Here is a 27,356-nt window from a genome sequence, read left to right on the forward strand (position 1 = left end):
CCCCCTACCACGCGGGAGAGCCCTAAGAGCCGTGTGCAGCTCCTCAAGCTGAAGTAGGATCTCTAGCCTCTGACGCATCTCCTCAGTCACAAGACAAGGCATCTGTGCCCAAACCTGCTCCCTGCATGCATCCTGCCGCTTTGACTGGGGCTCTGCAGACAGTAACTCACGGTAGAAGTAAGTAGCAACTGCACGCATATCCTCGGGCTCACAAGCAACTGACTGACCTTTGCATGCGAGTGCCGAGGTCCCACTGTCTCAAAGAAAGCACCAATCACTCTGTCATTCACTTGAGTCCACTGAGATGCATGTTGGTGGAAAGCAAACTCATGTCGACTCTCCTCTATGCTAGCAAGCTCCTTTCGAGCCTGTTGTAACTGCTCCTCCAACCAAGGACTGTCTGGATGTTGATCCTGCATCCTCTGTAATGAAGCAATGCCTCGTCTGAGACGCTGTTCCGCCTCTCTCGTTGCAGCGCGGCGAGCCAGAGACTCCTGAAGAAAAAAAGGGCTAATCTGAGCTAGGCCTGAGGCCACTCTGTCAGAAGGAGAATCCTGTCTGTCCATGCCCTCTGTCCAGAGAGCCTCTACCCTCTCTCTGCGTGCTGAGTCCAACAAGACCCTCTCTGGGATGTGCAGCATCGTGCTCCCACTCCTCTGCCTCTCACTCAACATCATGCGAAGTCAAGGGAAAGAGGGATAGCTACGTAGGGCCGAGGAGGGGTGGGTAGGGTAGAGGGCTAGATAGGGGCAAGGGGGGGTGGGTAGGAACGAGTGGAGGGAGGGTAGGGGCGAGGTAGGAGGGTAGGGGCTAGGGGGGTGGGTAGAGGGTGAGTGGGGGGAGGGTAGGGGCGAGGGCGAGGGATGAGTGTAGGGGGTGGGCGAGGTGTCACGGGGACTGGCACTTCCAATAACAACTGAATTGAAAGAGCTGTACGACACACGAGACACGGAGTGGTGAAGTTCCACCCCAAGAGAGCACTGGCCCCAAACCCTGGCGCCCCTTTTGGTATTTCTTTACATTGTTTCAACTCAGTACAAGCCGATACTCTGTCCTTTGTACTCTCATGCGGAGACTGAGCCCATGTCACGTATTTAAACGCTCTTGGCCTCTCAACAGCAGTTACATGAAAAGCTTCAAGTTCTAAAAGCATCTACCCAAAAGCACAACGCAAATCAGCCAACACGTTTCACGAAAATCTGTACATCTGCTACGTCATCAGCGTAAAACGCGGAAATCCATACAAGTAGCACGGTATGATGGCTAATACCATTTCTTAGCGTTATTTACCTAAGCATTTTTGCTTTTCACTAGATCAAATGATGCTCTCCGCCTTGCCAAACCTTGCTTTGATACCACATGATAGGATAAGGGTTAAGGAGGGTATGTACTAGTACCATTCATGGGCGATTAATATAATGGAATTAATTACAAGGTAAATAACAAGCGAACTCGATTTGAATGCAATTTTTTAAAAAAAGGCAAAGCATTAGAGATACTAAATGAACAATGTACATAGTGCTTTTATAGCCCAAGGCTAGGCTTCTAAAAGCATATAAGTTATGGACCTTGTTTATTGCAGTCTTTGGACTTCATTGAATGCAGTCTTCATGGGTCATGGATGTATGCATGCATGTATCCCTCATGGTAGTGTATGGCCATCATGTCATGGAGAGAGAGAGGGTATTTCCATAGCATTCCATGGCTAGGGGCAACCACATGGGCAGAAGGTGCCGGATGAGGGATGGTGCTAACTGTGATCAGATTAATCTTTGGAAATGTGAATTCCGGTTGGCTTTAACTCGGGCTCAAAGATGTGGAGGCGCGCTGTTTTGGATACTCCTTACTGCAGTGATCCTTGGCATCAGGGCGATGTCTGCAAGGAGGAAACCTTTTGAAAAGAGGAAATTTACTCTCGTAGTGCCTATATTCCCCGCATTTGTAGCATAAAATGGGTTGATTGGATGGGTGAGATGGGAGGCAACGTGATCTTAGAGTCTGGTCCTGTTGCATGGAGATGGACGCTGACATGTAGAATCTCTAAGGGGCTAACAGAGTGTTAGCATGATAAAAGCTCTGAGATGGAAAAGTCCCTTGCATACCTTGCATAGGAGTGGTAGTTAGCAAATGGGGCACGTGATTTGAATGGCTACAAGGGAAAACCATGTTGGAGGCAAGTGCCAACCCTTGTTCAAGAGTAGGGGCAAGGCTCTGTTGTAGTTTCCGCAATCCTTCAAGTAGTAAAAATCTTTGTCTCATGTTCGGAATTTTCACACAAGTGACAATAAGCCCGAAGAGGGCATTCTTGTGGAGGATGCCCCAGAGAGCGACATGAGCTACACCAGACAACAAGCTTAGACTCAGGCTGAGGCCTGAGCTCTTCTAGCTCGCGATTGATCTAGTCCAAAGCTTCCTGATGTGGGGACTTCTCCTCTCAAAGAGAGAGGGATCTCTGCTCTTCCAGAGCCCCTCGTAATTTCAATACTTCCAGCTCCCTAGGTAAAGAAATCAAGGGGTCAGATGCACTTTCCATGAGAACTGAGACGGTCTCTACCCGAGGGGGATCCTTGAATAGCCTCCTTGCCCCTTTTATCCTAGTAGCAGCAACGACAAACTTTTTCAGAGTTGCTTCACGTCGGAAAGTCTCCCGTAGCCTCTGTTGAGATGTCTTGGGGAGAGCATTCTGCACCCACTTCTTAACCATGAATTCTCATGGCTGTTGGGGAAGCTTGGCAACCAAAGAGTTCGTTCTTATCATGAGTTCTGCAAAAGTTTCGTTAGGTTGGAGCACCAAGTTCCCCAACTCATCCACGACTTTCTCTTGAAAATCACACGGTCTGAAGGCTTCATAGAACTGTTGCCTTATTGCCACCCAATTTGTAAAGTGGTTCTCAACAAACTGACTGTACCATCTATGTGCTAAGCCATCCAAGATTGATGGGAAGAGCACTAGGTAGGCATCTTCTTTGTTGAGACCGACCTCTGCAGAGGGATACAAACCGCGAGTGATCGTCTATATCCTCTAAGGAGAGTCCCTTGAAAATCAGAAACTTTCTGTTCACCTTGGTCTGAATGCGTGCCAGCTCCTCCATTACGGCCTGCTCAGGAGCCTGTTGTAACACAATTGATGGAAATTGTACTGGGGGAGGTGATAAAGGTGGTGAGGAGTTGATTGAGGTAGATGCCAGAGAGGGTAGTGGAAGCGGGGGTGGGGGACTACTACTTGATAAGAATCTACTCAATAAGAAAGGCTGATGCAATCTGTGGCAGTACTATGGAGGAATCCGTAGGGGGGCTTGGTCGATAATTAGATTGCCTTGTATGTGTCATGTAGTAGCAACAGACCCACCCAACCTTTGGGCAAGAAGACCCTTGAACTTGCTGGACAGTCCAAACCCTACGACCAGACTCGATTCGACTAGACTTGGACAAGGGCTAGGGTGGACTAGACCAACTAGACCAAGCTGGACCAAGGCGAAGGTGGACTCGACAAGGCTAGAGTGGACTAGACCAACAGACCAAGCGAGGCGAGAGATTAAACCAGCTAGCTCCTCGACCATGTATGCTCGGCGGAGTGAGACTTCAGTTGAGGTCCCACCGATAGCAAGAAAAGTATGCTGTGCTCTCTATTATGGATGCTCTCAATGCAATGTGCTAAGAAACCTCACCCTACACAGAGAAATGAACACTGTAGAGCAATATGGAACAAGTGAGACCAACTCAAATGACACATTAGTAGACTCCAAACCCAATGAAACTCGACTAACTCATGAACCAGTACAGACTCTCGCTGGCAGCAGACTCGGCTCCAGGCCCAGGACTCACGGGTACAATGGGGGTGTCAAGGCTCCGGTTGTGCGGAGAGAGTGCAGATGTGCAAAGTACTAGACTTACAAGACTCTTGACTCAATGACGACTAAAACCAACTGAGCATAGATACAACCATAAAGGGCAGCCGATGGCTAACACACATGTCTTTGCCAGTCTAGCTACGCATATCTCCAAACTGTGGTGGCGGTGAACTGGGCACCACTCCCTGTGTTTGCCACGTGTCACTGCAAGGGTGACAGTCCACCCAATGTGAACCCAAGACCAATTGTAATTGCATGTCCAGTGCAAGTGACACTGTAGCCCTGCTACAATCCTAATCCACATGTATCTAGCATCTGTAATTCTTTGCACGACTTGTACTACATCTTAAAGTCCCTCTATGAACGGAATAGCCACACTGCCAAATCCCCTCATACCTCCTTGCCTTCTAGGCTGAGATCAGTATGTCCGGCAACTTGCTCCCAGCGCATTGGTGTGTCTCGGTATACATAGCAATATCAGAGTTCCTAAATGTATACTCAAATTATCTTGCATCTAATCTCAAAGATCCATTACAATTCCATAATGTCATGCGTAAGGTCTCATAGGATGCACATCATCATGAAGGTTAGTGATCAGTATGATCACTCTCCATCACGATATACAGAAAATTTTCCTTCTTTCCTTGCTTCCAGAATATGTAGCCTCTATTCCTCTCTTTCTGCCACTTCTGCAGCTGTGAGATCCTCATCTAAATAATGAGTGTTCTCCTGTGTCAGAAGGTCTCTTCTTATCTGTGTCAATGAATGCAAGCATCAATCCTTGTCCTTGATTGTCTGCATTGCTATCAACGCATCATACATCCCTAATGCGTACATCATTTGCCCCCATTTTACTACTCAATGCCTTTGCATCCTCATGAAGGGCACCTTTCTCCCCCCACCCCACCAGCCGTTTTCACAATGCACGGATCACTTCTATCCACTTGGCATTTTTCTTGACTACGTGTTCCACACTCTCCATATTCTTATTTGCAACATCAAAGAAAAAAATTCATTTCTTTCCCCACATGGGACTTTAGTTCGCTCATTTCTTCCTGCAATTGAGGCTCCACTTTGGGCTACGCCATTCATGTCACGCTTTCTTTTACATGCAGCCAACTCTTCTTGAAGCTCTTTGATCACAACATCTTTGTTTGGCATACATTTCTCCATTATTATCTTCCAAGACTCGAAACCAGTGAGCATCTAAACTATTTTCTTATAAACCACAGATTCCAGTACGTTCACAAGAGAGATTGCATTTCCCCTTTTATGCTTCCAAGCAGCTTGGCTCATATATCTTTTACAATCTCCTTCCTCGTTTGGACATACATGTCATTCTTGCTAGCTTCCATAGACACATCCATTTCCTTTTCCATGTCTAGCCTCATGTTGCTAAGTTCCACTTTAAGCATAGTGTGCATTTTCTCTTACATGAGTTCATCTTTGACCCTAAACTGTTTTCTAGCTCGTAAAGAACCAGGAGACCAAGTAATCTCCTTCGAAATGTGTGTTGTGCTTCGGTGGAGTTTGATAAATTCATTCATCTTCCACATCCTCGAGTATCTCCATTCTGTAGAAACAGCCCCTTGCTCAAGAGCGATGTGTTGCACAGAGGACTTGCTGGTGTGGGTGTTGATTTTGCTGCTCACAAAGCCCTACAACTTTGCTTCGACCCTAGTGTGCTCAAGCTCACACTCAATCAGAGCATCTGCTGAAAATGAGTTAACAGAAGCCATGGCATTAATGTGATGATGTGAAGGCAATCTTACAACCAACAAGATAACAGCGGATGGCAAAGGGAGACAGGAATGTCTGCTTCCAATGCTTCTTAGCCCCAGAGACTTTTAGAACATTAGCCAGTACAAATGGCTGGTGCATTTGATGTGCTAGGTGTGCCATGCAACCACAGCATCAGACAAAAACATGAGCGATCCTTATCAGCACTTGGAGAGTGGGGCTATTAAGCCAACTCTTTCTTCAAAACAGGAAGTAATACTTGATTCACACGTCCGATCTTTGGAGAATGGAGTCTTGGTAGCTCCATATTCCATTTCCGTCGCTCATCTTGGAGAAGCATGGTTGCCACAGGCCAGCAGTGCATGACTAGCATCCAGGCATTAATGTCTTCATTGGTTGTATATGCGATTCAATTGCTATATACATCTCTTAAAGTGTCATGGACTGAATGAGTAGGTGGCCTTCCATCCATTGACAGACCTACCATACAGATTAGTAAACCTAGGCATGCCACATGAAGTAAGAATTATCTGTTTAAAGTTGTAACCACAGTTCACTTAGGTTTTCTCTTCCTGCCTAACTGGCCAATGGAATGTTAAAAGGTAGTAACATTTGTACCAGGAGTCTCTGATAACATGAGGTTCATCAACAATTTCCTTCTGATGCTTTGAGCATCTGAAACTTCTCGGAGAAAAATAGCATGGTCTTGTAGCCCATGTATGTTAAAAGTCAAAGCCTGAGCCCCTGCTGCAATCACAAGCTTGTCATAGGCTACCGTGAATCGTTTTGGTTCTCCTAACATTGATGAGCCCTCCTCCTCTGCCACACAATGGACCTGTATGAATCAGCAATTGTGTAAATAATGTGCCCTATTGGTTGTAGGAATAACACTGAAAGAAAAATCTGCATGCAGCTAACAGAGGACAGAAGAAGACATAAGACTCTCTAGAAGTAAAAAACGGATCAAGAGTAAGAATACAAAAGATGCTTGGAGACATAAATCTACAACTAGAAAGCAATAGGCAAGTACAAACTTGAAAATGGGATCAAGAGTAAGAACACCCATCAGTAAAAAATGCTTGGAGACATAAATTTACGAAGGTACAACCTTGACGTTTTCACCCGTCTTAATGATAAACACATAAAGAAACCACTGAAAAAAGAGAGAGAGGGGGTGGGAGTAGGGGTGTTGTTACAGACTTGGGCACCCCAAGTCGGAAATTTGGCACACACGAGAGAATCACTTAAAATCCTTCACAACTTTATCACACTTTAAATTAGAGTCGACACGGCCCGGCGTAGTTCTGTGCCCAGAGGTATTGGCCCCAAAATCTGGGGCCCCTTTCGGTATTTATTTTCATATTAATGCTTGAGCAAAGTTACAACTCCCGTGGGCCCTCTCTGTTCAGGAGAATGAAATGGACTGAAGAGCAGACATGCTTGACGACACGGGGAGTGGTGAAGTTCCACCCCAGAGAGTATTGGCCCCAAACCTTGGCGCCCCTTTCGGTATTTCTTTATATTGCTTTAACTGAGTACAATGCCGGTACTCCAATCCCTGCACCTTCACGCTGAAGCGTGCTAGAGAATGAGCCCTCTGCAAATATTTAAAGGCCCTTGGCCTCGAAAGCAGTTACATGAAAAGCAGTAAACTCAAAAGCAGGTGGTCAAAAGCTGTCAACGTACATCACGAAAATCCGTAGAGGCTGCCACATCAGCAAGCCAGCGCAAAAAGCAGAAATCCGTACAATCTGCCACATAACAAGCCAGTGTAAAATCCAGAAATCCGTACAAGCTGCCACATCAACAGTCAGTGCAAAATTCGGGAATCCGTACTTCTCTACCACGTCATCAGTTGGTTACGCTATCTTTTTGTGTGTGTGAGGGTCTAGCTTTATTTTAATGCCTTTATGTCACTTGGTCCCCATCGGACAAGGTCCCATAAGTTGGCGGGAACTCCTCTTTAAAAATAGGCCACTCGGCAAGACTTTGCAAGTTGGTAAAACTTCCTCTGCCGCTTCTGCTTCTTCACTTAGGGTTTACGCCCCTTGGCCGGGATCTGCAGGTTGGCTCCGTTCTTTAGTGGCTTGACACGTCAATAATTTGTGACATCCCCCCTTCTTGAAAGAAAGTAATCGTCCGCGATTACATCATATTTGCAAAACAACTCAAGTTAGCTCAAAAATTTCCGAGTGTCATTTCGAGGGACAATCAGTTTTCTCATTCCGAATCGAAGCTCTTGATTTTTTGGGTCGTTGGCTTCCTAGAAGAATCTCATCCAATAAGAAGTCTCGTTCCAAATTAGAACTCTTGATATCCTCGGTCATTGACTTCCCAGAAGTATCACATCCAAAAAAGAATATTCAGTGGTTGACACATCACAAATTACAATGCAACACAAATGCTCTTATATGCATGTAACAAGACATAGAAACATAAAGTCACCGATGAACACTCCTCCAGCATAATCTAACAAGGTCCGGGCTGGGAGATATTCAACGACTCCCTCATCACTCCTCCCACATAATCTAAAAAAGTCCAGGCCCGGAGATAAAGAGGCTTTTTACAACCAAACGCCCCCCAAGACCGTAGCCTGCGTCGTTTGGAGGTGCTGAGAGTAACCACTGCGCAAACTTCTTAATACTCCTCCTGTGAATAATCCAAGTCCGGGTCGGGAGCAACAACAACAACACTTTTCAAGCATTCAATACTCCCCCCACAAATAACCACAAGGGTCCGGACCATGAGTATGTGCAAGCATTCCCAAACATCATTTCTCACCACTCTGCCCGGGAGTAAATCACCAAGCATTGAAACCAGTATTAAAACCAGAGTCAAACAGTTCAAATCGGCACCTAGACAAGTTTAAAACAAATAGCATCCATTTCAAGCAAATTTCAAACAATACTTTCTCAAACAATGTTCAAAAGTATCTAGCTATAAAACAACTAGAAAGTTCATTCAGAGTTTTGTTCGGACAACCGAACTTTGAGGACGACTGGCTTGACCTTCTGCATCACGGTGATGGTTCGGTTCCCAACTTGAAGAGTCGCATCATTCTTGTCGTGCCACGGCATGCCCAAGAGAACGTCGCAATTGCCCAACTTCATAATGTGGAAATCGGCTTTTCCATGATAATCTTGGATAGTTACTAGAAGAGCACCAATGAGCGGTACCACTTTCTAAGTTTGCCCCGTGGCTAGCTTAGCTTCAATTTCTCCACCCTCTGCATCATAATCAAAGTACATCTGCTTCAAGAATTTTGGATGGATGAAGTTCTCTGTAGCTCCAGGGTCAAAGAAAATAAGGGCATTCAAGCCGTTGACTTTACCGTACGCTCGACACAATTCATTTGTACTTTCAAGGCGTATGCCATAGATATCAGAGACTAGTCCAATAGCGGGTCTAGCTCTCTTGGCTGGAGGTGGCCCTGAGGATCGTTCTGTCGTGTGAGCCGAACGTTGCTATGTAGACGTCAAGGCTCGCTCAGGACATGTAGTGAATGTATGCCTTGTTTGAAAACATCCGAAGCATCGGCCTTCTTGTAAAAGGGTTTCTCGTTGACGCTGTGTCAAACGAGGCCTTTGAGGTTGGGTTTCATGAGACTCCCGAGAATTTGTTCGTTGTTGTCGAGAGTTGTGGTTAGTGGCCGGAGGTTCTTCTGTGGTAAACTCTAGCTTTCCCTTCATCAGTTTGTATCCGACCACAGCATGGTTCATAAGCTCTTGAATGGTGGGAGAATTTCCTATGGAGACAATATTCCTGCAATGGTGACGGTAGTCCAATGGTATATCGCTCGCATTGGGCCTCCAAGGGAACGAACCTAAAGAAGGATACCGGAAGGTATACATCGCGAAACCTTTGATTATAATCGTCCATGGTCTCGTGGCAAGCATTTTGAAATTGCCCCATTCTGCCAAGATCTATACTTCAAACATAGAAGTCATAAAACTGCGTGCAAACACTATCTTGAAATCTTACCAGGTCCTTGGAGCATGCGGTTGTGTCGCGATTGAGCTCCACCACTGCATAGCATTATCTGTAAGAAATCGTGTTGCTCAAGAAATCTTGGATTCTTCTATAGTTCCCCAAAGGATAGATGATGTCGAATTGTTGTAGTAACTGCAATGCTTTCTTCCGATCTTTCACCCCGGAAAAAGTGAAATTTGACTATCATGCTACCATCCTTGAAATCTTTGGGCTGGTTAGGCGCGTATCCCGGGTACGGATAATAAGGTATCCATATGGGCTCCAACCATTGTAGCCTGCTGGCCGCGGTGGTGGTGGAGGTGGGGGCAACGGCGGTGGCAATGGCGGTTGCACTGGATTAGGGTCAAATGGCTGCACTATATTTCTGAAGACTCCCCCAATCGGAACATACAGCTGGGAAGGTTGTCGGTCGAAAGCTCTCGTACTTTCTGGTGCCAGAGAAGAAGGTACCACCTGGGGCATCAGAGGAGGTAACATGTAATTCAAATTATTGAAAACTTTGCAGCATCTAGCGATTCTGTTGAGGATGCCGTGAAAGAATGTCACGAAGCTCGTCGAGAAGAAACTGCAAATATTCTGCTGAATCCATGAATGCCATGTCTTGGGTTCTTTATGGCTTATGCCCTATAAGACAAAGCGGTGAAGACGGGAGCGCGTCCGATGCGTGATGAAGTAAGGGTGGAAGTGGATAATAAGTCCGGGGTCGGAGCACGAAGATTCTTCAAATAAAATTCGAGTAGCCTTTTGAAGCGCCGGTTTGCTCTGTCTGCTCTTTTGTAGGACTGGTATGATTTCAGAAAAGCACACGCTTAATACTCTGATACCACTGTCACGAGACGGGTACCACATGCCAACGGAAAAGAACAGACTGAACAGACTTTTAGCACTTCAATAACAACTGAACTGAAAGACGACACAAGGGGTGGCGAAGTTCCACCCCAGAGAGTATTGGCCCCAAACCTTGGCGCCCCTTTCGATATTTCTTTATATTGCTTTAACTGAGTACAATGTCGGTACTCCAATCCCTACACCTTCACGCTGAAGCATGCCAAAGAATGAGCCCTCTGCACATATTTAAAGGCCCTTGGCCTCGAAAGCAGTTACATGAAAAGCAGTAAACTCAAAAGCATCTGATCCAAAAGCAGGTGCTCAAAAGTTGTCAGCGTGAATCATGGAAATCCGTACAATCTGCCGCGTGAGCAAGCCAACGTAAAATCCGGAAATCCAAACAGGCTGCCTGTCACAAATTGATGACGTGGCAATGCCCACATATGTTGACGTAGCAGCCTGTACGTACGCCCGGGGATTGCACTGATAGAGTGCTGACGTGGCAGCCCAGAATTTGCACCGCAAATTACACTGATGACGTGGCAGTCCGTACGCTGTACGGAATTGCGGAAATTACGCTGGCTGATTTTGCTGGCAGCTTTTGGGACAATTGCTTTTGAGTGAGAAGCTTTTTAATTAATGCTTTTGGGGCTCTGCTTTTGGGCATCCCTTGTACCAATAAAAAAGTGGGCTAGGCCTCACTTCTTAGAGCATCTAGACGTAGAGTCTGAGAGTGAGCGCCTACCTACTCTCTTGTACTTTGAACACAGATTAATATTAAAAGAATATCGAAAGGGGTGCCAGTCTTTGGGGCCAATACCTCTGGGCACTAAACTACGCCGGGCTGTGTCGTCTTTGTGAACTGTTTTGAAGTGAATCTCTGTTGTGTCGTGGTAGAATCTCGACTTGGGGTGTCCAATTTGTTACAGTGGTATCAAAGTGCGGCCGATTTCTCTTCTACTGGGAAATCCGATCCTTTTCTCGCGGCATTTATGGATTCCAACAAGAAACAGTCGACTTCTTCTGCATCTACGAATGCGGGAGGAGATCACGAAGAAGATTCTCATAAGCGAAGCAAAAAGAAAAGCTTCGGAAAGGGCAAGAAAAAGGCAAAAAAGCCTAGATTTCGCCTAGTTTCTAACAATTCTATAAAGGAGTCATCCTCAGACAGTTCGGACTCCGACGTTCACATGTTTTATGCAAAGAAGAAGCATTTTTACAGAGCCAACCAATATGACTTCCTCAAAGATAAAAGCAAGAAAGTAAAAGAATTCAAAGAAGGTGGACAATCGATTAAGTTTGACTCTTTTTCTAGATTCCGAGATGCTCTGAGGGCTTTGGCCTTCATTCAGCAATTTGACATAGCTTTCTTTGGAGGGCATTACTCAAAGCACTCCAAGATTCGGAGGGCTATATCTTTCTTCAAGGGAAATGCTCGAACATGGTGGTGCACTCTTCTTCTAAGCCAGGAAGCGCCAGTCAAATGGTTGAAATTCAAAAGGCTCCTTATTTCTTCTTGGCTGACTCAAGAGTACGAACGAGATATATGAACCGCTTGGAATCATCTTCGGATGACCAAGGGAGATTCTCTCGACGCTTATTGCAAGAGACTTTGGAACTCTTTTCTACCAACCTCTTCATTTCAGAAGGTCTTGTTTAAGTAACAAATTGAACCGTTTTGTTGCGGACTTCCTACAGAGATTGGAGAGTACTGCTTCGAACAAAAGTCCAATTCTATTCAAGAATTGATGGGTCATGCGAAACGGGGTTTTGCAATACATTCGGGAAATTTGACTTACCCCACTGATGAGATCTTGACTCAGAAAACCCAAAAAACTTCTAACAATGAAAGTAAAAAGAGAAAGAGTTCCCAAGAAAAGAAAGACGAGGATACACGACCCCGGCTCACTCTTCGAGAGAGGGCCAATTACATCAAAGAAGGGAAGTGTTTTGGATGCGGGGAACATGGGCACGTCTCCGCGAAGTGCCCTAAAAAGGCACAGCAAAAACAACATGAAGACAGGCCAGATAGTTTGAGAGCAGCTGAGGAACGTGGCAAAAAAGGCAAGATGAAAGCAGCATGGGTACTGACCAAAGCATGATTCATGAAAGTACAGAACTTTCCGAGCTTGGGGCAAAGTGAAAGATCAAGATTGCTTTTCTAAGGGCCTGCCAGGCGAGATGCCACCATCTCGTCCTAAGGATCATACTATTGATCTGATACCTAGAAGCACACCACCAAACCAGCCACCTTACCGTGTGAGCCGAGCCCAGAACGAAGAGATTATGAACCAAGTGAAAGACCTTTTCGAAAAGGGTCTTATCCAGCCGAGTACTTCATCCTACTGCTCTCCGGTGTTGTTGGTTTTAAAGAAAGACGGATCTTGGAAAATGTGCATTGATTATAGAGCTCTCAATAAAATCACCATCAAGTACAGAGATTTCCGATTCCAAGAATCGATGATATTCTTGACCGACTATAGGGGTCCTCTTGTTTCAACAGGATCGATTTGAAAAGCGGATATCATCACATCCGAATCGCGCCGGGAGATGTCTACAAGACAGCTTTTCGGACGAGCTTCGGTTTATATGAATTTTTGGTGATGCCTTTTGGCCTTACCAATGCTCTAGCGACTTTCAACCGAATGATGGATATGATTTTCAGAGAGTACAGATCTTTTGTTGGCACTTTCTTTGATGACATTAGTCTTCTCCAAGGATGAGGCAGAATATACACACCATTTGCTACAGGTCTTTTAGGCATTGCGAGATCACAAGTTAGTAATAAATGCCAAGAAGAGAGAATTTTTCTTACCGCAGATACACTTTCTGGGACACATCGTCTCAGCAGCAGGAGTACAGATGGACCCAGCCAAGATTGACACTATCCGTGATTGGCCCAATTTGAAGAATATTCATGAAGTTAGAAGCTGTTTGGGCTTGTTGTAAGATGCAGTGGAAGTGGATGTTGAACTTTGCTCAAGATGAGTTCTCCGAACTCAAGGGGATCCTTTTACTTACGGAAGGGAAAGCCTTCCGTTCCTTTAGTGAGAGAGTGCAAATGATCACAAACAAAGTGGTAAACACTGTGAATGAAGGTGCTGAGACTGAGAGATAGAGAGAGAAGAATATGACACCAGAATGTTGTCAAACCCTTCTCCGAAGGCCCCACTCTCTATGGCGAGAGCGGTCTACTACTAATTGCACAAATCTCTACAATGCAATGGACTTGCCGACGATGTTGACAATGATGGGACGATGACGAGACGAACTAAAAACTGAAAACGCTAAGGGCTGAAATCTGCAAATCTTGTATCTACTGAATTCTGATTCTATGTCGGTGACGACGGCGATGACGACGATGCGCTGAAAACGCAGATGCTGAAATCTGCGAATAGCGGGCTGAATCTGCAAACTCTTGCTGATCTGACCGTGCGGCAAGGGTCTGCTCCTGCGGGAAGGTGAAATCTGCGAGGAAATCTGCGAGGTTTGGGGGCTATCCTGAGGTGTCTATGTGCTGAAAACTGAAAACGCTGAATCTACTGGGTGTTCTGTTGCAGAGAATCTGCAAAATGATAGGTTGAACTGCATGATGCAAAAACGCTAGGCCAGATCTGTTGTTTCTGCTAACGCTAGGGCTGATCTGTTGTGGAGGAAACGATGCGGTGAAGATCTGCTACCGCAAGGGCCTTGTCGCGATGTCGTAAGGCTGAAATCTGCAAAACGCGAGAGCTTGAGGCTGATCCAAAAACGCTAGGGCAGATTTGGTGTCTGTTGGGGGTCTTGCTGAGAAGGTGCACTGTCGGACGCCGGGTCCCTGCTGCCTCTTCTGCCAGATAATGCTAGCGATAGGTTTTCTTATATACTTGCTTGTCAAAATTGCCCTACCCAGTTTCCCAACAAAGTCACTTATTAATAATAAGTGAAAAATGGCTAAAATAGGGAAGATAGGTCTGTGCACTGTAAAAATTGTCCTGATGGGTTCTGATGGTAATCTGATGATCATGCTGTGTGCAACCAAAGGATAAGCATCTACTCTTAAGTGCCTGGACATGCACGGTCTGTGAACAGACTCACAAAAGTGCCAAAACACTTCCTAAGCTAGGTTGATTGAACCCTATGTGTATGTGGACAAGCTACTTCATGACACAAGAACCCAAGAACCACAAGAACCCAAGTTCCTCGTGAACTTAAGAACTCAAGATCTCAGTGTCTGGTCATCACCCAAAGCGGAATGGATACTTCGCATGAAGGTGATGAGCATGGAGGTGGCGAAGAAGAATTTTCCCCACTAGGAGGTTTTTCCGACCCTCCCCCTTCCCCATCTACGCCAAGGATTGCATCAAATCCTATGGAGGCTTTGGTCAAGACGATGATGGACATGACGAGACAAGAAGCGTGGCGCGAAGAAAGAATGGCAGCCTTAGAGTGTGAGCGCAAGCAAGCGCGCTTGGCGGCCGAAGAAAGACGTGAGACGTAGAGAGACCAACGCATGCAAGAGTTGGTCTTACAGGTTCTCACCTCGAAGTCCGAGCCACTTAAGGACGTGGACGAATCATCGGGTAGTGCAAGTCGAGAAGCGGATTCAAACAGCCCCGTCACGGAGAAGCTGACATTTAGTAAGTATGATGGTAAGATAGATGCTAATGTTATTCATTCTTGGTTGCATCATTTAGTAAGTATGATGGTAAGATGGATGCTAATGTTATTCATTCTTGGTTGCATCAATTTAATGCTTATTTTGCGACAACTAAGAAGACAGGGAATAGCAAAGTTTTGACAGTAGCCATGAATCTTGCCGGTAATGCCATTGATTGGTATCAAGCGTGGCAAGAGGAGCAATTGGCCGACTTCTAGTTGGGCCGACTTCCAAGACAAGCTCAAGGCGCGGTTCTTGCCCCCTTAGTACCTAGCGCGGTTAAAGGAAGATTGGCGCAAGCAAAATGGTACTCCAGCCATGTCTTTTTCTAACCGTGTTTTGCAACTTGGCACCCAATTACGCAAATCAGATGCGAAGCGCAAAGAGGCTTTCATTTTCGGATTGGACGACTATATTAGGTTTGATGTGGAAGTTTTCAATCCCGTGGATCACAACAAGGCGGTAGCGATTGCTCTCGCACACAAGATGAAGCACAACAAGGGAAAGCCTAAGGAGAACAAGTCGTCTCAAAGTACCTCTCAGACTTCTCAAAACCCTCAGAACGGTAAGAATGGTAAGAATGGTAACTCTTCTAGCCAATCTTCCTCTAATCCTTCGGAAAAGAACTCTCAAAATGAATCTAAGGGTAAAGCTAAAGCACCTGCAAAACCTAAGCTAACCCCGGATGAAAAAGTTGCACAAGGAATTATAGGAGGATACATAACGGCTGAAGAACAAGTTATTTATGCTAAGGAAGGTAGATGTTATCGATGTCACGTCAAGGGTCACATTAAGAAGGCTTGTCCTAAGACAGCCCCACTTAAAGAACCCAAAGAATCACAAGCACTTTAATGAATCAATTTGAGTCTTCACATGTTTCTGACACACATTGATGAGTCTCTCATAAAGTGTTATGGTCATGTAAAGGGTCAGCGTTTTGTCATATTGTTTGACCCAGGCAGTATGCATGATGTGATTAGTGTCTCTCTTGTAGAGAGAGCCCGCTTAGAGGTTCGTCCGACATCTCCTCTCAAGGTGTCTGGCTTCGCTCCCGGTATGGACTCCCTCAACACGCAAGAGTGCCGTGACGTGTTGTTTTCAGTTCAACAAGCTACCTTCTGTAGGAACTTTGTCGTGTCTCCTCTTTCAGGATGTGATATGCTTTTGGGCATTTGATAGTTACGTGAGCATAACCCTCTTATTGATTGGGAGGACAATACTCTCATATGAATGCCAAAAGTGACTCTCCCATGATCATTCGTGCTGAGGAGGGTCTGCATTCTTTGCCTCTCATTTCTCATGTGCATGCAAAGCGTGAATTACTACGAGGAGCACAAGCGGCATTCATCTATGCTGCTCCAGTTACCCAGAGCATTTAAGCTCCAGACAGGTATTCAGCTTTGTTTACCAAGTTTACACATTACTTTTTGCAGGATGATCTTCCACCCCGTCTCCCACCCGAGCAGCCGGAGGACCATTGCATCGAGCTCACGGAGGGGGCACAGTCTGTCAATAAGGCTCCCTACCGTTTGAACAAGAATCAGGAAGAAGAGTTAGAGCGGCAACTCACGGAGTTGGTGGCTAGAGGATTCATATGTCCAAGTGTAAGTCCTTTTGCTGCTTCTATTTTGTTTATCCGCAAGAAGGATGGTTCGTCTCGTTTGTGTGTTGATTACAGGGCACTAAACAAGATGACCGTCAAGAACAAGTTTCCGATGCCTCGCATTGAGTATATCCTCGATAGGCTCAATGGGGCAAAGGTTTTCAGTAAGGTCGATCTCAAGAGTGGATACCATCAGGTAAGGGTATTCAAAGGCGACATCTTCAAGACCGCTTTTCGCACAGAGCGAGGGCAATGGGAGTATGTAGTCATGCCTTTTGGATTGACAGGTGCCGTAGGTACATTTAACCGTCTCATCGTAGGCCGTTTTGGCGATATGGTTGGTGTATGTGTGTTCATCTTTCTTGATGATATTCTCATTTTTTCTGCTTCGTGGGAACAACATAAAAGGATGTAGAAAGGGTATTAACTCGTTTGGATGAGTGTCAACTCTACATTGCAGCTAAGAAATCTCAGTTTTTTCTCATTGAAGTTACTAGTCTGCGTTATATCATTTCTGCAGAAGACGTCAAGCTAGACCCCGCGAAGGTGGAACAGGTACGTAATTGCGATTTGCCCAAAACTTCATATGGTGTGCATTCTTTTCTTGGTTTATTTCAAGCATATAGTTCGCACATAAAGAATTTTGCACGCATTGCCGCACCCATGACTAATGTTTTGAAAGGGGTAAAGACTTGCCGACAGTGCGTGGATTTGCCCGAGGCAGCCATTGAGGCTTTCGCAGCTCTCAAGGTTGCGGTGACAGAAGCGCCATGTCTCATCCTTGCCTCTTGGGATGACCCCTTTGAGGTATATACGGATGCGAGCAATGTCGCCATCGGCGCTGTGCTTCAACAGCATGGTCGTCCAATAGCTTTTCTAGTTGGAAGCTCTAGTGCAGAAAAGAATTATTCAGTTTATGATAAAGAAGTTTTGTCTGTCATTCACTCTCTTAAGCATTGGAAGCATTTTCTGTATGGTAGACAGTTCACAGTTCGCACAGATCACCAAGCCCTCAAGTGGCTCCAGTCTATGCCTAGTGCACATTGGAGTGATCGCCAAGCACGATGGTCACAATTTTTTGAGCAATTTGGAGGTTTGATTGAGTATGTGCCTAGAAAAGCTAACCCTGTTGCAGATGCGTTAAATCGCAAAAGACAGATTTTGACTCTTAAGTCAAGATCCACAGTTTCTCTTCAGGGTGTGTCTTTCGACACCATGAAGAACCAGTATGCGGATTCCGAGTTTGGTAAGCAATGGTTGCATACTTTTGCTTCCCAAGGGCCAAGCAACTATCTCATTCGTGATGGTTTGTGGTATTTTCGTCAACGTCTATGTGTGTTGCCCTCTCTCAGGCCAACCAATTGCATGATGCACATGACACTCTCACGGGTGGGCATAGGGGAATGAACACCAGTCTTGAAAAAATAGAAAGATTCTTTTATTGGCCTAAAAATGCGAAAAGATGTGTTTCGTTATGTCACACAGTGCACTATTTGTCAAAAGGTAAAAGCTCCTCGAGGTAAGTAGCAAGGCCTCTTGCTTTTGCTGCCTATTCCGGATGGACCTTTTCAAGATATTTCCATGGATTTTGTCACTAACCTTCCACCTAGTTTGCATTGAAGGAACACTCAATGTTTGACAATTGTTGATTGTTTCAGCAAGTTTTGCATGTTGATTCCTTGTAAGGCCACAGCCACCGCACAAGATGTGGCGTGGTTGTTCATTAAGTATTGGTACCCCCTCTGTGGTTTGCCAAAATCGATTGTTTCAGATAGGGATGTTGAGTTCACGTCCAATTTTTGACGCGCGCTCTTTGAAAATTTTGGCACTTAAGTTGAATTTTTCATCGGCTTTTCATCCACAGTCACCAGAGATTTACAATCAATTGGCTTTTGATGTTTTAAAGTCATATGTGCATAATCAGCAGTCTCATTGGAAGCTCTATCTCCCATTGGTTCAGGCTATTTTGAACGGCTCTTATTCCTCTGCCATTGGTCGAACTCCGTATGAGGCAGCTTTTGGTCGTCCGTTCGAGTCACTTTTGACTCGCTCGATCAGTCACATGCCTGATGCCAATGCTGAAAGTTAGTCGTTGGATGAGATTTTTGAGAGTGTGAAGCTTCGGCTTAAGCAAGACTCAAGAGTCTTACTCACGCCAGGCTAACAAGCATCGTCGAGATGTTTTGATCAAGGAAGGGGATTAGGTGTATTTAAGAATCATGAAGCAGCGTCTTAAGCAAGTTGAAAGAAGTGTCCAAAGTTGTCTTTCAGAATGTATGGTCCATTTCCTGTCATTAAAAAGATAAATGAGGTTTCGATGAAATTGCAATTGCCTAACTCATGGTCAATGCACAACGTTTTCCATGTTTCTTGGTTGAATGTGTTTCAGGGAACACCTCCAAAGGACATTTCCGAAGAAGAAGAGTTGAAGATCATCGATGAAGCAGAAGTCATGGAGCCGGAGCAAGTGTTGTTGCATCGGAAAATGCTCCTGATGGGTTTTGATGGTAATCTGATGATCATGCCGTGTGTAACTAGAGGATATGCACGGACATGCACGGTCTGCAAACAGACTCACAAAAGTGCCAGAACACTACCTAAGCTAGGCTGACTGAACCCTTGTCATGAAGTAGCTTGTCCACATGCACATAGGGTTAGATGTGCACGTGACACTTATGTTCTTACTACCGGTGGTTCAAAAGTTTGCAGAGGTTGCTTCCCCTTTGCACATTCTGACACACAAAGGAGTCCCTTTGTCCTAGGGACCCACACAGGTGACTGCCTTTCAGACTTTGAAAGAGAAATTGAATATGGGACCAATTTTAACTTTTCCGGGTTTGCAAAAGTCATTCGAAGTATTTTTCAAGGACGGAATTGACAGCACAGATTTATGAGAAAGAGCTTTTGGCGATTATCCATGCTCTTACTCAGCGGCGACCTTACCTACTCGGAGCCAATTTTACGGTCTTCAGTGATCATCAGAGTTTACACTACTACTTGTCACAGAAGCAGCTTTCGGAAAAGTAGATGCGGTGGGCTAACATCTTGTCACAGTTTCGCTTTGAGATTGTCCATGTACAAGGATAGAAGAACTTGGTGGCAAATGCTTTGTCCCGCCAGAAGGTCAAGTTTGACAGGCATAAAGCACAGGGATTGTTATAGCCTTTACCCATTCCCACCCGCCCTTGGGAAAGTATTGCAATGGATTTCATTTTTGATCTCCCGAAGACACAGAGTGGGCACGATGGTATCTGGACTATTATTGACACATTTAGCAAGCAAGCTCATTTCATTCCAATGAAGAAAACAGTCAAGCCGGATCATTTAGTGAGACTATTCATTGCCTAGATATTCAGATTACATGGCATGCCTGAGACAATAGTCTCTAACAGAGATCCCCGATTCACGAGTTTGTTTTGGAAGGCTATTTGGGAGAACATTGGCACATGGTTGCAGTTCTCGTCATCTTTCCACTCGCAGACAGATGGGCAATCTGAGATTGCAAATTCAGTCGTACTGGATTTATTGAAGTCTTACATTTTTTATCAGAAGACTCAATGGGAAAAAAATTTGCCTTTGGTGGAATTTGCCTACAATAACACGATCCACTCTTCGACGGGGAAGGCGCCATTCGAGATTATTGAAGGTGCTTTGAAGGTTCCACCCTTCCTTAGCACGAAAGATGAGATTTTTGAAGCCGACCAGTACACGAGGAATTGGACACTGCTTTTGCCAAGGTCCAAGAGGCTATAACGAAATCTTAAGAAAGACACAAGAAGGCAGCAGATCGACACTGTTGGGATTTGAAATTAAAGGAAGACGATTGGGTGCTCTTACGTTTTGAGAAGGCACGCCTAAGAAAGAAAAAGGAAAAGGAGCAGCTTTTTCTAAAGCTTAGCATGAGATAGTATGGACCTTTAAATGATGTCTCCTTTGGACTGAATCTGCCTGATACTTGGAGAATTCACAATGCTTTTTATGTGAGTCTCTTGAAGCCTTTTAAAGGCGATGTGCCCGATGACGGGGAGCCAGATGAGCAACCCGAAGTGGAGGAAAGCGAGGAGATACTTGTTTCAAAACAGATATTGGCACATAAAGATAGAAAGATTAAAGGTAAAGTGATTAGGCGGTTCTTGGTTAAATTCAAGAACTATCCTGCATTGGATGCGAAGTGGATGGAGGAGGAGGACCTAGCACATACTCCTCGGATTTTGGAACTTTATCTTGAAGCATTCGGTTTAGCATAGTCTACTCCGATAGAACCCCGATTTCAGCATGGGTGAATCTAGTGCAATGGGCTTGCACAAGAGGGAAGTCACTCCGCTCCTTTGTCAACACATTACTCCGATTTTTTATATAGAGTCACTGATGTCCCTTTGGGTTTCAGGGATACTGTTGGGCTCACAGTATTTTGCTATATGACTTTATGAACTGCAATTCCCGAAAATGAAAATGATACTGATTGATTTGTACTTGACTCGTTTGAGTGCAGAACTGAAAGACGAAATGACTACAGCATTTCGATCTCATAAATCTCTATAGACATGATTGCAATATGGATTAGTTAATCGGGCATTTATGAGGTCTTGACTGGATCTAGATGCGATTACTAAATACATCGATTGGTACATGTGCTAGATGTGTCGTGTCTAGTGCGTCGGTACGAACAGTCAATGTCTACTAAGATGGTTTATGGCCTTTGTCTGTTTTTGCAGGCATAATCGAGGACGATTACAATTCTTTCAAGAGGGGGGTATGTCACAAACTAATGATGTGGCAGTGCCCACACATGCTGACGTGGCAGCCAATACGGATTGCGTTGACAGAGTGCTGACGTGGCAACCCGGAATTTGCGCCACAAATTACGTTGATGACGTGGCAGTCCGTACGTTGTACGAAATTGCGGAAATTACGTTGGCTAATTCTGCTGGCAACTCTTGGGACAATTGCTTTTAAGTGAGAAGCTTTTTAACTAATGCTTTTGGGGCTCTGCTTTTGGGCATCCGTACCAATAAATAAATGGACTAGGCCTCACTTCTCAAAGCATCTCGATGCAGAGTCTCAGAGTGAGCGGCTCCCTACTCTCTTGTACTTTGAACACAAATTAATATAAAAAGAAATACCGAAAGGGGCACTATCACAAAGTGATGATGTGGCTGCCGAAACCCTAACCCTAAAATAAAAAACCCTAACCCTAAACCTAACTGCAGAAAATGAAACCCTGATTTTGCTGACGTGGCTGTTGACACGTGGCAACAGTACGGACCTCCGGAATTTGCGGCGCATTTTGCGGCCAGCCGTACGGAAATCCAGCTTTTTCGCTTGCTTTTCCTACGCAATTGGGAGAGAGAGAGAGAGAGGGAGCCTCTTTGCTTTATTTGACTACGCAAGAGAGAGAAAGAGAGAAAAGCCTCTTTGCTTTATTTTAGCAAGAGAGAGAGAGAGAGAGAGAAAGAGAAATTGCTTTATTTTTGCAAAGCTTTTGAGCTTTTGATTTTCAGCTTTTGGGGCTCTGCTTTTAGCAACCGTTGTACTCTTTAAATAAGTGGGTAGGCCACTCACAACTCAGAGCATCTGGACACAGAGTCTAAGTGTGAGCGCCTGCCCGCACTCTTGTATTTTGAACTCAGATTAATACAAAAAGAAATACCGAAAGGGGCGCTAGTCTTTGGGGCCAATATCTCTAGGCACGGAACTCCGCCGGGCCAGCGTGAATCGATTGTGAACTGTGAACTGTTTTGAAGTGGTTATTTGGTGTTGTCGCAGTAGATTCTTGACTTGGAGAGTTTGTTACAGTGGTATCAGAGCACGGCCGATTTCTCTTCTGCGGGAAATCCGATCCTAATTTTTTTTTTTCACGCGGCACCTATGGCTTCACGCAAGGATCAGTGGACTCCCTCTACATCCGGAGATGCGGCAAGGGATCACAACGAAGATTCCGGCAAGGAGTATGGCCCGCCTCGGCCTACTCAAGCGGAGCGTCGTCGATTGATCGGCGATGCAACAAAGATGATGCTCAATTTTGCAAAGGACCCAAAATTTGCAAAATATATGAGTGTGACTTCTTTGCAAGAAGTGCATGCGTAGTGGCAGAAAACCACACCACCACCCCCAAAACCCGCTCTCAAGAAACCTTATGCTCATAAGAAATATTCAGAGAAGGAATTAGAAGAGGTGGTTGATGCACAGATTGCTCAGCTTTTTGACGCACAAAACAAACCTAAAAAGCACGGCAAAAAGCAGAAGAAAGGCACTGACTTCTCGCGCTATTTGGGTCGTCAGTCAACATTTGAAAAGGCAAAGAAACAGAAGAAGCATGTTCAATTTTTGTACCCATACTTCTTCTTCTTCTTCTTCTGACAGTTCTTCTAGCTCATCTGACTCGAGCGAAGAAGAGAGTCAGATGAGCTAGAAGAACTGTCAGAAGAAGAAGAAGAAGAAGTATGAGCTAGAAGAAGACCGCAAAGGCAAAAAGCGAACCAAAAAACAACACTTTGGAAAGGGCAAGAAAAAGGCAAAGAAGTATAAATCTCGCCCAATGACAGACAGTTCTATAGAGGACTTGTCTACAGACAGTTCAGGCTTTGATGACAACAACTTTTATGCAAAGAAGAAGAATTTTTATAAAGCCAACCAATATGACTTTCTGGAAGATAAAAGCAAGAAAGTCCGAGAGTTTAAGGAAGGTGGACAGTCAATTAAATTTGACACGTTTTCGGGATATAGAGATGCTTCGAAGGCTTTGTCTTTTGTACAGCAGTTTGACATCGCTTTCGCGGGAGGACGTTACTCCGAGCATTCTAAGATTCGGAGAGCTGCCTCTTACTTTAAGGGGAATGCTCGAACTTGGTGGTCCACGCTTCTATTAAGCAAGACTGCGCCAGTTAAATGACTAAAATTCAAGAGGCTTTTGTTTTCTTCTTGGTTGACTCGAGAGTATGAACGTGATATACGAACTGCTTGGAACCATCTTCTGATGACCAAGAAAGATAGAGTGGACGCTTATTGCGAGAGATTCTGGAGCTCTTTTCTACCCGCCTCTTCATTCAAGAAGATCTCGTTCAGAGAACAGATTGAGCGGTTTACCTTGGGTCTACCTATAAAGATCCGAGATCACTGCTTGGAACAGAAGTCGGCTTCTATTCAGAAGTTAATGAGTCATGCGAAACAGGGTTTTGCAATTCACTCTCGCAGTCTGACGTACCCCACCGATGAGGTCATGACACAAAGAGCAGAATAGACTTCAGCAAATGAAAGTAGAAAGAGAAAGAGCAACCCAGAAAAGAAGGATGCATGACCCAAGTTTACTTCTCAGGAGCGGGCTCGCTTCATTAGGGAAGGGAAGTGCTTTGGATGCAGGAAACTGGACATATCTCCGCAAAGTGTCCTAAAAAGGCACACAAAGAACAGAATGACAAGGATGACGAAAGGCCTGAGAGTTCGAGAGCAGCTGAGGAACGTGGAAGAAAAGGCAAGCTGAAAACAGGACTGGTTCCAGATTTCGTGGGTACCGATCCCAGCACGATGGATGAGAGTACAAAACTTTGCCGAGCTTGGGGCAAAGTGAAAGACCAAGATGGGACGACTTGCGGAGGCAGTTCTAGCGGCACCCGGCAGGGACGTAACCATTACACCTGTCATTGGAAAACTTCGGTTGCATTGTCAGGGGTATTTGGGGCATGAGGACTTTTACATAATGCCTTTGAAAGGTTGTGATGTTCTCTTGGGAATTCCTTGGTACCACAAGAACAACGCCATGGTCGATTATCGGGCGAGGCTAGCGACATTGACTACAAAGAAGGGCAGAACCATTGTACTCGATATAAAACTGAAGGGCGAGTCTGTCCCTATTGTATCGGCTTCGGCCATTTCAAAATTAATGAAATCCAAGCTGTTTGTTTACTCGATCTTTATGAAAGAGTTGAGTGATGAGGATAGGACAAATATGTCTAAACTTGTTAAACGACGCCAAGATTTTCTCCACTCATGCCGATTGCTTCTCAGAGGGCCTGCCAGGCGAGTTACCACCTGCTCGTCCTGAAGATCATACCATTGATCTGATTCTTGGAAGCACACTGTCACAAACGGGAGCGCATAACAATATAAAATACATTCGGATAAATAGAATTTATCACTTATTACTGAAGCCAAAGGATACAGAGAGAAATAGATAGAGAGAGAGAGACATTAAGTGAGAAGATCGACACAGTACTCGAGACCAGAAGATGGGCTGGTCCCCCCATAATAGTATCTTTATTACTGAGGAGAAGTCTATACAAGCACTTGAACCGAACGTATTACCACGTTCGTTCTAGAATAAGACTTGATGGTTCCCAGAAGCCTCAGCTTCCCAGCCCGCACCGAATTTTCGCAACTATAAGGGTAGTGGTGCTCGGTTGAGACGGGAACGGGGCGGACTGCAGAGCGAGGGACAGGTGAGGTGAGGCGACGACTTCCCTGCACCCCTCTTGTGACGTTGGGATGCAATCCCCCCCTCGGGCGAGTGCCAAGGCTACCTTCCGCCGACGGGCTTGGCTACTTTCGGGCCGTTTTCGGGTCTTGCGGGGCTTGGCGCGCTCGGGGGTGGCCGACAGGGCTCGGTAGGCGATGAGTGACGGCGGACCATGTCCGGGGCCGGGGCGCCGATGACGGTGAGCTCCCGCCCGGGCCGTGGTGTGATAAAGGAACGCGGCGGGCATTTTCCCCGCCGCGAGCTACGTGCGGCAAAGCACAACAAATGCGTCATCAAAGACCAAACAAGATCCTATGCAATGCTCATTATCGAGAGTCAAAAGATGGCAACAACATTCACTCATCCATCAAATGAGACCCACCTGGCTCAACTACCCCAGGTTTGCACCACCACAAAATAACCCACCCACAGAGGCGTATATAGCGGCTACACTATCCTCAATCATTCAGTTATTCAAAGGGATTCCAAACTTGGCATGCATCATGCTAGTTAAGGTTTCTAAAATACTCATAATCTGCTTACAGACTTTCCATTGCGCAGAGTAAACAGATGAAGCATGGATTTCATTCCTCAAAGGTAACAAGGGATTGTGCTATGATCTATTTGGCCAGCCTTCGGAGGAAGTGCTCCTTCCAGACTCAGGGCATGACATCCCTGCAACTCTCTTTTAGAACTCTATTTCCAGAGTCCTCTTCCCGCAGAACAACTTTGCTTTCCAGGACACAAAGTCCTTACTTGGGAATCCCAACTTCCGGATCGCAACTTGAGAGACTACCTCTCTCCGATCCGTGGATCTACTTCCCAAACTCGGGTACGAAACCCCTGGGCTGATCTGGCTCTAGTTCCTCAGAGCGCATTTCTCCTGCAGAGGCTCATACCTTCCTCTGCTCCTACTCCCTGCAAACAAATACTCAGAGTTCATAACATGAAAATCGTTACCTTCAAAGTCTCGACGCTCGAAACGCAACTCCGTTCTCGAAAGCAAATCCCCGGAAGAGATCTCTCCATAGAAAATCCTCTCTTCCAATCCTACACACAAAAGAGGTGTGTTCTACGGTTCCTTCTCATAAATCAGCCCCGTCTACGACATTTAGGGGCTGAAAACAGACAAAAACAGCAGCTTGTCGCAATGGAAACACGCTCCGTAGGCACTTCTTCGCGACGGAACTCGCGCACTGGGTCTTGGCGACATCTGGTACACTTGGGGCAGCCATGGGCATCACCTGCAACGTCTTCTTTACGGCTGAAATTTGCAGCAGCATCTCCTCCTTGCAAAGATTGGTCCTCCTCTCTGAGTAAGGGCATGTGATGCTTTTATAGCTCCTAGCCACGGGCACGAATAGCTGCTCGCGTAGAGATCGCGCCCGTTTTTTTTTTTTTTTTTTTTCATTGTTTTTTTTTATGCTCTGCCAGAAAAAGAGAGAGAGAAAACGCTGGCTGATCTGTTGCCTTATTTATCAGATGGCTACCCACTTATTAAGTGGGCGGTCGGTCACCTTTAAAAATGGTATGAATCTGTCCAAAAACTCAATAAAACCTTATAAGTTAAAAACAATGCTTTCACAGCACTTCCCAGGCGTCCCGGGATGCAATCACATGCACAATTGCAATGCAGACATAGACTTCCTCACGAGAAAGCATCTGCTGTCCCAAAAGGCAATCTCGCTTTCTCAAAAAGTATCTGTTTTTCCTCAAAGTTTCCTGTGAACCCATCTTTATTCAAGTGCTTGCTTTTTCCTTGTGCACAATTCTAACACAGTTCGGAATTTCCTCCCGACTATGGATATTCCCTTTCCGATGCACCCGTCACCCACCTTGTGACGCATCAAGAATACCCATCACCTAGTCCTTTCCTACCGAACTTACGGTACAATCTCCTTCACGATGCTCTATGTCAACCATCCTATGACGCATCAGAGATGTCCGTTCCCGGATGGTCGAATACTTCTTCCCGATGCTCCCCGTCACCCATCCAATGTGACGCATCAGAAGTACCCGTTCCTGGTGGCCTTACAGATATTCCCGTTCTTAGTGCTCCCGTCATTACTTTGATTGACGCACTAGGAATACTCTGTACTCGGATGTCTCCAGTGAGAAAAACCCTCTCACTTAAAATTCCAATAATTCATTTAGAATTATTTTTCCTAATGTTCCAAGCGAGAAAACCCTCTCACTTATAAATCCAATAATTCATTTAGAATTATTTTTATGTCAGATAAAGCCAATTTAGCA

The 27,356-nt window shown here is 45.3% G+C and overlaps 1 protein-coding gene across 1 annotated transcript in view; it reads right to left on the minus strand.

Annotated features, from left to right (window-relative positions):
- LOC147463079 (internal alternative NAD(P)H-ubiquinone oxidoreductase A1, mitochondrial-like) overlaps positions 1-27,356 on the minus strand; it is a 99,367-nt gene that overhangs the window by 38,159 nt on the left and 33,852 nt on the right. Inside the window, exon 2 of the mRNA XM_086487147.1 lies at positions 6,210-6,426. Within this exon, the coding sequence (XP_086343273.1) occupies positions 6,210-6,426 (217 nt within the window). The remainder of the gene's footprint in view (positions 1-6,209; positions 6,427-27,356) is intronic.

The sequence above is a fragment of the Adiantum capillus-veneris genome, chromosome 2 (assembly GCF_014529385.1).
Source record: "Adiantum capillus-veneris isolate H3 chromosome 2, ASM1452938v2, whole genome shotgun sequence".
NCBI lineage: Eukaryota > Viridiplantae > Streptophyta > Polypodiopsida > Polypodiales > Pteridaceae > Adiantum > Adiantum capillus-veneris.